Source organism: Buceros rhinoceros, unplaced genomic scaffold (genome assembly GCF_000710305.1).
Source record: "Buceros rhinoceros silvestris isolate BGI_N320 unplaced genomic scaffold, ASM71030v1 scaffold46844, whole genome shotgun sequence".
Classification (NCBI taxonomy): domain Eukaryota; kingdom Metazoa; phylum Chordata; class Aves; order Bucerotiformes; family Bucerotidae; genus Buceros; species Buceros rhinoceros.
In genome coordinates, this window is record NW_010407378.1 from 1 (window position 1) to 11,998 (window position 11,998).

The 11,998-nt window shown below is 40.3% G+C and overlaps 1 protein-coding gene across 1 annotated transcript; it reads right to left on the reverse strand.

Annotated features, from left to right (window-relative positions):
• Positions 1-1,716: 1,716 nt before the first annotated feature.
• LOC104491943 (asporin-like) lies at positions 1,717-10,750 on the reverse strand (the record flags this gene model as incomplete). The annotated part of the gene is made up of 3 exons (XM_010134440.1): positions 1,717-2,164; positions 5,270-6,171; positions 10,584-10,750. Coding segments are annotated over 3 exons (1,517 nt in total), but the record flags the coding sequence as incomplete, so codon positions are not given.
• Positions 10,751-11,998: the final 1,248 nt, after the last annotated feature.

An 11,998-nucleotide genomic window follows, 5' to 3' on the forward strand; every position in this document is an offset into this window, starting at 1 on the left:
CGGCGGCCGAGGCGGCGAGGCCCCGGGGTGCGCACCCCCTTTTGCAGTCTCCCCCAAAACCTGCAGTTCCCAGGGCCCACAGGTGCGAAGGTGCAGACAGCACCGCGGGCATAAGATGAGAGCAGGAGCTGAGGATCTGGGGCTGTGCCTGCTGCCAGGTGGGCTGCAGTGGCACAGGGAGGCATTGGAAGTGCTCGGCTGAAAGAAGCCACCAATATAAAAGGGAGTGAAAAAAGCTGTATCAGAAAATGCTTTTCTTGCTCAGAAAATAACTACTTCCCAGGCTAACACAAACCAACGTTGGCCAGCAAAAATAACACAGGCAAACCGTGAGGAAGGCTTGTGTTGTTCCAGAAATACCTAAATTTTTAGCTACCAACATCTGGGGGGATCTGACGGTATGTAAGAAAATGAAAACGTAAAGAAAAATGTGCTTGGGTCTCTCTGTTCCAGCTGTGTAACTGAAAGTGTTGGGTACCTGAGAAACCAAAGTGCCGATTGCATTTGCGACGTGACCAGGGTGCTGCGCTGCGACCCCTGGCAAAACAGCCCTGTGACTGGGGGTCACTGCTCGGTCACTGAATGCCAGCAGAAGAGAAAGAATGATAGAGACTGTTTGCTTTGAAAAGTGATTTGCTGGAGTTACTACCCCTCAGTTATCAGCTGAGATTTGTGAACTGCCAGGAAACCCCTCAGATTACTGTTTGTAAGTCTCTGATTTTAGTGGTGTCAGTAATCCCATTTTGTTTAGTTTTCAAGCGCTTTGGTAACTGCTTGATAAAATTTGTACGCACATCTGAACTGATGCGTATACCATTAAGTCCTTTGGTGTGTGTGCCAAAGTCTGGGAGGGTTCTGCCAGTGAAGGGAGGCACCTGCAGTGAGTACTCGCACGTGAAGCATGCCTCAGCCAAAAGCATACTCGCAGCATCTTGAGCTATGCTGCAGTCCATTAGCTAGTCAGCTCCCAAAATAAACTCTCCCAAAAACTTCACCTCACTTGGTCATATCCTCATATTTGCCAGGGGTTTCCTGAGAATCTCCCTTCTTCTGTTTAAAACAGGATTCCTCGCTATTAATTAACTGCCAAACTAGTGTTACATCTCATGAACCAGTACACCGATTCTTCTGTTTGTTGCGTTTGCTGGGATGAAGATGAGCAGTACGTGTTTTGCCTAATTTAGTCTAATGTCATTGCAAATAGTCTAAAATAAAGAGGCAAATATTTCAGGAAAACTGAAACGCATTTCTCAAAAGCGAGAATCTCTGAAAAACCATGAGAATTTGCCCACATCAGTATAAATCTCCAGCTGCAGACCTGTGAGCTTAAATCTCTGAATGCCAGTCTCTGAGTGTCTTATGGTATTGCAGGATTTTATTTACGGGAGTTTTATGCAACTGTAAGCATGTTCTACTATAAAAGAGTCTGTACAGAGTTACAGACTGCTTTTCTAAGAGGTAGTAATTGTGTTCTTACTACCCTTACACTACATAGTACTAATGGCATAGAAAAACAGTTTCTTTTCTTTTTTTACAATTTTCAGTTTCCAGAGGCCTCCTTGCTATAGCCCTCTGTTGCCAGCTGTTGCCTCTTATAGCACAAATTAAAGAGGAAGAGTTAAGGGCAGACCAGCAGGCTGGTTGTCAGCAGAGATGCTGGTGGTAGTGGGCAGCTCTAGACAACTTTAAGGTTCACCATGGTTCGTAACTATGGCGTTAATCTAATTCATAATCATAGTAATCGTCATCTGTGTTTACTCCAATGCTGGAGGCCTCTTGGGATTTCATTTTCTTTCTGTCCTCTTTGCTTCTTTCCATGGAAGACAGATTATCTTCACACTGCTGCAGAATCTTTTTGGAAGACATCCAACTTTCTCCTCGGCTTTCTGCGGGCACCGCGCACTGCCCTCCCCTGACATCCGTTCCTTTGGCCACCAGCACTCTTCTGGTTCTGAGAAGGTCACAGGTGCAGTTCCAAGGGTTTCCATCTAAATACAGGTGGCGAAGACGAGGTAAATACTCTAAGACTTTGCGATCCAAGGCAGATATCTTGTTATTCCGTAAATTTAAAACCTGAAGCTGTTTCAAGTCCTTCAGCTCTTGTTCTCCAACATCCTCTATGTCGTTTCCCTTTAGATCCAATCTAGCAAGGGTGTCTGGAAGTCTGAATAAAAATAAAACAACAAAAGGAGTTATGTTCATCATACTGATTTTGTTTGCGTGAGTAGTACTTGGTGCTGAGTATTTGCCTAGAAACATCTGAAGACTTAAAAGGATCGCTAACAAAAATGCAATCTTCTGCATAAAACGATGCGGTCCTGAAGCGTTCACATCTTTTTTATGAAGTAACGGGAATACTGCCTACGCAGTGATGGTGTCTGTGCAACTGTACCGTGCTATGTTTAGTTGAATGTCCAGCTTAAACATGCATTTAGTTCTCTTCAATGCCATAAGCCATAATGGCAATGAGCAAATCACAGCCCCAGGAGAAATAACCTGTTTAGAGAAGCGTAGCACACTGCTCCTTCATGAGTTTCTATATACGATGTGTTTAAAAAGATTGTTTAGTTTGTAAAGAACTAGAATTTTTCTCCCATTTTGCTCTCCTGCTCCTATGACATTCAAACATGATTCATCACAGAAGCAGCCCATCTCATGATACCACATTTAAGAAATCGGTAACAGAGAAAACAAGTACTTGATGGTGGTCTTTTTAAGGAGTACTTTAGAGAATTAGAACTGGTTACATTTAAAAGGAAAAAAAGCTGCTAATCTCTGCATATGATACTAGACTGGTCAATGTCTTTCTTAATTTTATACATCTTACAAATATGTATGAAAAGACTGCTTTATTTCAGAAGTCTTGCTTTTTTATGGTCTTCTAATTTCCTCCTGCTGCAGTCAGTGACAAGTGCTTGACAGAAAAGCCAGTTAAACAGTATGGAATTTTAAAAATAAAATTAATCTGAAAAAAACTTTAAAATCATTTTACTATAGCAGTATGCAAGGAGATGAAATTAAGAGTTGTGCTTAGAGATTTTAAGAAAACCTATTCACTGTAACTCTCAGGGGAATTATAAATAACGCTACCAACAGCTCTTTAGACTTGAACAGCGACGTACCGCAACTGCTAAGGGTTGGTGTGGTAGTTTATCTCAGTGTAATAATATGAGACTCCTTTGCAAATTACTGAGACGGTAACCCTCACTGCCTGTTCTCTGGGAAGATGAGTTTGACATCTGAGGCCGAAAGGTGGTTGCCACATTTGCAAAAATCTCACAGCTTCAGTGGGACCGTTTCAAGAGTAGGGCAGGTCTGTGTTGTGCTGAATTTCTTGGGGGAGATGAGAATGAAATCTGACCACACCAAACGCTGTGTCTGCAATAAATCTGTTTGGAAACCTAGCCACAGGTGACGATTATGGTTGCCCAGTCTGACGCTCTGATGTCAGAAGGGTACGCTGGGGTAAAACCCTGGTGCCACTGATGTCAAAAGCAGTAGGAGATAAAGCTGAGAAGTCTGTCCAGGCTGTTTACAATCTAAACCCTGACCAGCAAGTCCTTAAACATGTGAAGTAGTGTACTAATGTTAGACTTTGGCTTCATGGCTGTATGGTTTGGCTTCAGGCTGTGTTTATCTTGAGAAAATAATGGCACTGGACCACATGAGTGATCCTGCTGCTGGCAGAGAAGCTATGCTCACTTGGGAGCTGACCATGACAACCACGCTGTGCTGCTGCCACTCCAGGGAGTGTCATCAGGCTTATCCCTGCATTCTCACCACTCCCAGCAAGATTTCATAGAGTACAGGCTCTTCTCTACAAGTCCGGGAAATACTTGGACTTGCGGATTGTTTTCTTTTCATAAAAAAAACCCAAACAAAACAAACGCTTGTTTTCTCCTCATTCCTGCCAAGTAACTGCTGAGACCCATGAACTGTGGCACATTAACTATATGTTTTAACCTTTGACACTGGTGACTGAGTTCTCAGATAACCATCAGAAGTAATACTTTTATTGCTGTATACCCATACATACCTGGGAAATCATTAAACAATTAAATTAAGTACATAAATTTTACATCTTTTCATTTCCCCCCTATTTTACGTCTACGGCCTCCCCTTGAAATCCATATTCATTGTTGAGTGGAAAAGTCCCCAATATCTCCTTAAAAGCTGTGCTGTTTAAAGGCTAATAGAGAACTCCTTCCCATTAATTCTCTTGACTATGAAGGTTGTAAAATAAGATGGATTAGACAATACTAAAGTAACTAGAAAGGATTAAACATTCCTGTCAAGCTAGACTGAAATCAAATATTTATACACCACTAAATCACTTTCTGATTATAAAGCTGCTGCCAAATAGATTCAAATGGTAAAGGACCTGATGCTAAACAAATTGAATTTTTACTGCATTATTTATTTGGGCTAGTTAAACCTGTCCACAAGCCATAAAAATAAAATTTAACAGTGCAGTTGTGTTAAAGAAGTTGATGTTAATGGAATTACTTTGCTGTTTTTATGCCATCTTATTGCACGGCTTCTTGAAATAACAAAATTGCCACTTTATATCAGAGCGGCCTCCATTTGGCTTAATATGCCCTCTCTGACAATGGCCAGGACCAACAGGCAGGTGAATGCGAGAGAACCTGTAAGCAGGGCATTAATGAACATGGTGTTTCTTCCGTACTCCTTTGACCGGAGTTTTGCTTATAGCCCGAAGCCAGAGGGTTTATATGCATTCCAAATATTGTGCAAGGTGTGAATTTAATGGAGTTGGGAATGCTCATATCCACTGAAAAAGCACATTCTTTTCAAGCTTAATATTTTAACAATAATAGACTCAGCATGGGTTGGTAGAAACATCAGCTTCAAAATTGCTGTCTTTCCTTTTTATTGAATGCTCTATTAATTTTGTGTTATGGGGGAAGATAAATCTAAAGCAGCAGGATAATTTCTCTGTAATAATTCCACTATATTCTCCTCTCATTCGTGTCCTAATTAAACAAAGTGGTCTCACTGGCAGAAGAGAGATGTGAAATGAGTGAATGCACCGGTGGCCACAGATGTAATGAAAACAGCTCTACTTCTACACTGAGACTGCTAACAAGAGTGCTAATTAGTGCCAGTTATGGCAATGGGTTTATGGTCTGGATAATCTTCTACCAAGACGGGGTCTGAATACACAATTTTTTCCAGTTTGGCCCTCATTCTTAGAAAGTAAGGAAGGTGAGGTGACACCTGGGAACCAGCTGCTCTCAGATTCACTTGCCTGAGCGGAATAGAAATGAGGAGATTCTGTTCCAGCGCCAGATTCGAAAGCTGCACACACTGCTGAAGAGCTCCTGCCTCAAACATGCTAACGGCGTTGTTGTCAAGAAACAAGTGCTTGAGGTCTTGCAGTCCTTGGAAGTCTTGCACTGTCACCCTCTGAATCAGGTTATTGCTGCAGTCGAGTTTCTGCAGTCTGCCGGGCAGCCCGAGTGGCACCGTGTGGAGCTGGTTCTTGGAGAGCTCCAGCGTTGTTAAGTTAGGAAGAAGCTGGGCACCATCTATTGATGTTAGCTGATTTTCTGACAGGAAGAACTCACACAGGTTTTCTAGGTGTTTCATGTCTTGGAGTCTTACTGCTTTAAGTTGGTTTTTCTCTAATTTTAGTGACAGCAGGGTTTTAGGTAGGTCAAGAGGCACTTTTGTCAGCAAGTTGCCACTTAAACTGAGAAACTGTAGATTTTGGAAAGCCCCAAAGAAGTTGGTTGGGAAGGAGTTCAGTTTATTATCAGCCATGCTCAGATATTTCAGCCTAGGAAGCTTAAACGCTGCAGACACAGATTCCATGTTGTTGCCATCCAGAATCAGACTTTGTAAGTTGCAAAGGAAAGAAAATGCACTTGGAGGCAGAGTCACAATCAAGTTGTTCCGAATATCAAGCACCCTTAGTTTCATCAAACCTTCAAAATCAGATGCATGCAGAGTGTTGATGGAGTTATCGGCGAGTTTTAAAATTTCAAGGCTAGATGGAAGGAAGGTGGGTATTTGCTTTATCTGATTTTTGTAGAGTTCCAGGGACCTCAAGGTGCTCAGAGCCTTGAAAGTGTTGTTTTCTATTGATGCTGTGCCACTGCATGACAGGACCAGCTCCTCAAGGGCTGACATTCTCCTGAAGTCAATAATCTTAAAGAGAAAGAAAGAATTAATGTGATAGTACTATGTCTGTTTATGGATCTCCTCACTGGTTACTTCTTCTGCATGCTCTGACAATTGCTAGTATATATTGAGAAACTGTATATTTAGAATGAGAAACTAAGAGAAATGGTAATAATAACAGGTAGCTCTGGTTTGCCAGTATGTACTTACATTTCTAGAATTTCACTGTTTAAGTCCATACTGTGTCTGGTTTTGAGCAAACACACAAGTTTGAAGAAGGAATATTCCTTTTATTTCTGCCTCTTGGATAGCCTTTATAAAAGGGAGAGTTAATGTCACCAGGGGCAGAAATCTTTGTGTGGAAACTAAAATCCAACGCCTGCATTTCTTCTCTCCCCCACTATCTTCTTCTTTAAAGTAAAAATCTCACCTATTAAGATGACCAAACTAGAAGCGTCAGATCAGCTTGGTCTGAAAATCACCTGTGTGGGACAGATTGCTTTTACAGGAACTTAGGTTTTGTTAGTTGGCAATAAACAGATGCTTTGCAGTGATAAATGGCACTTAGGTGTTGACTGTGACGATAATAGACAGAGGCACACTAACTGTTTCAAAATTTTTCTGCTCTGTTGGAACCTACTTGTTTACAAAGCTTGCCGTCTTGGGCCTCAAGTTAAGAAGCCAACTTAAATGACTCTGGCAGTTCCCTCCAAGCCACGATAGGAGGAAACGTGCAATGAGGGTGAACCTGGGGGTTTCCTGAGCATGCCAGCTGCTTAAACGGTAGTTTTCTGAAATTATCAGAGATGCTGCCCTTTGACATAGGTGCTTGATTTTTAAAAATTCATTTATATGGGAATCACAGAAAGGTCAGAACAAGTAATTTTGTTCTTTGATCCTGATTGAATACCTTTGGCTATCATACCTGTTTGTGAGAAATTAGCTTATAAAGGTGACTGTTCAAAGATTCCTTCCAGCTTCATTTATCCAACTCTTGCATGTTTTACAAACTCTGCATTTTGAGTTCCATTACAGTTAGAGCCCACAGAGCTGTGGAAGAGTTGTCAGGTTTCATTTTGCTTTGCTATCCTTAGTTGTCACTACCTTCTGATTACATTTATTCTGTCTTGTGTCCGAGCATTGCAAGATTTCATGCAGTCAGCCAGGAAGTATACATAGGGAACCTCTGCTGATGCATGTTTCTCCCATCAATTACATTTACGTTCACTGAAGGAGTGAACGTTCTATTCTCAGCAGTAAATAACAAAGTTGTCTTTTCTATTTTTTCTATACATGCAGTTTTGTGAAAGATATATATATACATTGTTATATAGCAATTACAGAACTGCATGTCCAGTTTTGGTCACGATTAGGAGGCTAACCTTGCAAAGCTTTATCATGAGAAGTCCCATAGCAATGAACTGTGTTGCTCAAGAGCAGAAAAGTGTAGTCATACATAAGTGATAAAACAGTCTTCAAGAAGTGGAAACAAATGCAAACCTTTATAAGTTCAAGACATTTTCTCTTGTAAGTTCAAAAGCAGTATTTCCTGCTTTTCCTCTGATGTCTGCTATGTGTCTCTAAGAGGCTTAATTTTCATCTTACTAAGTGACAGATTGCTGTGTGAGGGTCAATGTACAGACACGCATTCTGTAATGATGTCAGGCTTCTGAATGCGGATTGTTATAACTGCTGTTTTCCACCTATTCGGTATGCTTTGCTAGGCTTTGGGACCACGCTGGCTTGAGACTTGAACATTTGTCCATGCTGTTACAAACCATCCAGTCTTTCTAACACAAATCAAGACACATTTGAAAGCCCATCAGCTCTCTTTTTGCTACAAAGTGATGTTTTATTCTCTAACTCGACTGTTTGTAAGGTAATCCTAATATAGTTTTATATTTTTAAAAGTAGACCTCCTGAAAATGGATATGGTCATTTTAAGCATTTTATTGTTTTTAATGACTTTTTTTGGCTTTTAGAATTTTTGTGAACTGACATTTCTTACAAGCAGTTTCTTAAACCAGTCCCCTGTTGTTGAGGCCAGATAAATAATTTTTAGCAGATAAAACCCCACGCACTGAGATAGATGGAAATAAACTAAATCTTAAAGTGACAGTAAATGGGTTATTGTTGGTCTTCAAATCAAGGAGGCAGAAATTACTGAAAAGAGATGCTAAAATTAACCTAGTTTTGATATTATGACGTCTGTTTATAACAAGCCCCAGTTTATGAAAAACACCAAAAGCAAAAATCCCAGCCAGTGTTTGCAATGATGATCAACCATATCAGATCAAATACAGAGTTGATTTGGGTAAAAAAGATCTGCTTTTTTCCTGGTTTTTCTTCCAAAATTACTATATTTAGCACACAAACACTTATTCTTTTCTTTTGCATTTCTTTACAATTTTAGTAATAACCAGTGCAAAGTACTGTCCAAAAGTAACTGGTGCTCAGCGTGAAACAGTATTTGTTTATTCTTCTGAGGTGGCTAATTGCCAGACCATAGTGTGTGCGAATGCTTACACAGAGAAGTCTCTTGGAGATCAGCAGTGGGAAGTCTAGGCTTCCACTCAACTTCTCTTTGACAATATGTCATTTTCTGTAGGATTAGGGAAATTAAGGAATTAAAAAACAAACAAGCAAGCACGCCAACAAACAAACCCTGTAGAGTTCTCTTAGCGCTTCCAGACTTTACATGTACTTTACAAGCAGAAATCAAAACCTCTTTCCAGGAGCGCTCTGATATGTGCTGGAGGAATTGCTCAGCTGTGAAAATTAAGCATATATATTTATGATGTCAAGACCACAGAAGCATCATTTATTGCATGGAGAGAAAAGTGAAAAATACATTCACAGACCCAGTGTAATCTTAAGGCAAGAATCTACATAGCTACAGGCAGGTGGCAGAAAAGGGCTTCCTTCCTTCCAGTGCAAAGGCAGCAGCAGAGGTAAGGCAGAGTGATTGCTCAGCCGAATTAAGGTATAAAGCAAAACACTCTCTCCTGAGATGGTTTCACACACCATTTGTTCTAAACAGCCATAAAACATTTATTCCACTACCCTGTTCACTTTTATCAGACATTTAAATGCTTTACAACAGCTTCTCTAGTCAGAACCTAAGGCCACTTCTACTAATAACCGAGGAGCAGCTGACAGGTACGGGCAACTATCCTAAAAGAGGAAAAATGGCTCATCTTCCTTACTGTGAAAAGAAAATAATCGGGGCATTTTTTCACAGAAGATGCATTTCCTAATGAAGAATTCATTTGAGAGATCTTTTGTTTAATTAGAGCACATCAATATAGCTAAATCACACCAATGAACTTTGACGCTTGTAGGTATGGGAGGTAAAGTAAGAAAATCAATAGTAGTGACTGAAAGAGCAGTAAACTCTTTCTCAATGTTAAATGGTAAAATTACTGTTTCCTAGTGGGCAACAGGTATCCCAGATGCTGCTCTAAGCTGCCTTGTAGCCTATTTCATTCAATCCTGAGAGCAAAACCAAACACAAAGATGCGTTTCAGAGCAGTTATATTCTTTGTAAGAAGACAAGCAGACTTAAGAGAAAATGTGTCTTTTCTGAATTGAGCATTTCTTGTTATTTGTAGTAAATTGATGGGCAGCCGGAATGTATGATGCGCGTGGTTGTATTTCCCTTCTGTCTATCTATGGAAGTAGAATTTATTCAATAAATATATTTCAGGGTAGGGAACAGAGAATCACTGTTCCAGAGTGCAGGGCAAAATGGACATAAACTGACCATGCCTTTAATAATCTAATCCGGCGATGCCTCAAGAAGTCCCGAATAAACATTTTTAATAACATGGATAGCTGGCAGCTTCACTTAGAAGCTGCTGTTGTTTATGTGGGTTATTAGAGAGGCCTAGCACTGCTTTTAGAGACATCTCATGCTCTGCCTTAGACTCTTAACTTACTCCATTCCATTTCTAATGGCAGTTGTACCTGATGCTTGCAGCTCCAGAGGGGCAAATTAAACACAATTTCATTCATTAGGGAAAAGATTCTAGCTACATAAACCCTTTCTCTTTACTGGGAAAAAGTATTATATTGTATCAAAAGTAGCAAAAGCTTTTAAAAAGTTTAAAAATTACCCCAGGAGTCAATGGGTGTTTGACTGTATAAAAAACAAGTCAATGTTTGGCTCCTGGTTGTAAATAACAGTTTCGAGTTGCATACAAAATATTGTGGCAGTGTGCACTGCTGCTCGGAAACTGCAGGATAATGAAAACACAGTAGGAATATATTTATATATCCTTAAAAAGTAAGTAAAAATAAACCCAGATCTGGCAGCATTTCATCAGTTTTTAGAAGGTGGAATAAGATTCTCCCTCCACTTGAAAGCCACCACCATCTGGGAAGCCCAGCTTTTGGTTACAGCACACTACAAAAAGTATTTTTACTGGATTTTTTCCTACCTGGAGTTGTTTAATTTTGCTGTGACTGATGTAGAGTCTCCTGGTGGTAAAGGGAATTTCTCTGGGGATCTCCGTAGCTCTGAAGCATTGCACTGACTGGGCAGTGTCACAGCTGCATCTTCTTGGGCAAGTGGTGCTTAGGCCACCGTGAAAAGAAAAGACGATGACTAAAATGTAAGATAAGTACATCTTTCAACACAGGGGCTCTGAAATTGTCTCAGCAACATACAGCTTGAATTAAGCACCAAAGTCCTTTTATACCAGGAAATCTGATAAAAGGATATTATGACTGTGTATTTTATCCCAGCAAAAAAACAGCAAAAACAATGTTGTAATTTGCCTGGGTTAAAATGTTGGCAGGCATTACAAAGAGTGAGAAACTTAAACAGTGATAAGGTGCCTTTATGTTTGTGGGTATGTGAAATTAGTGTTATTTATTACCTGACATCTAATCTGCAAACATCCATATTATCTCCAGTTTCCTAGTTTTGTTAAATGTGACACCACAGAATTAGTGGAGAAAAGATAAAGAGCTGTTTTATAGTGGGGCTGTAAACCCTTTGTATCTTCTGTGACCCAGTATTAGAAACAGTAAAAACATAACAACAGCCCACACCAAAGCTTTTTCACTCTTCCTCTCGCATTATTTAGACCAAAAAAAAAAAAACAAACCCAAACCCAGGCAGCTGTTACACATTTTTTAAAGACTGGACAAAAATCTAAGTTACCCATGTTTGTGTAATTCCCATAAATCAAAGTTTAATTATTCTTTTATCTGAAAATTACAAATGCAAAATGCTTGAAAGCATTTAATATAAATCAAGTGGTAGATGATGAATAAGACCTGTTTACCCCATGACAGATGGAGAACTCTAAAGTTCCCCTCGGATTTTTCTCTCTGCTTGTTAAAGCTTCCCTCACATACGTACTAGCTGTGCCAGCCAGAGATGTAAAGTTTTGAAGGTTTGGCGGGTGATTATTTTAGGAACTTTCTATGTGTGGTTTTTTCCCTTTGTACTCAGCAATTTACAACATACAAAGGAGCCCTGTACTTCAGAGACCTTCATATTGTATCATACTGACCTGCTGACATACTGTTACCCGCTTCCCTCCATCCTCTCCGACATGTCTGCAGGAGTAGCTGATCCCTTGAATGCAGAACTAGGCCACTTATTTTTTCAAGCAGAAGATGACTCCAGTTGATTTGACAAATGAAGAACTGGACTGGGGACAGTCCTCGATGGGAGCAGGGATTGGATGCAGCTGGGTTTATGCTGGACAACTGCCATGTTCCCTCCTGGAGTGATACTTCTGTCTCCTTAATCCCCTCGCTGCCAGTACAGAACTGCCACCCAGCACCTGATGAACCAAACAGCATGAGGAGAAACCTCTTCCAAGAGAAGCAATCAAACTGG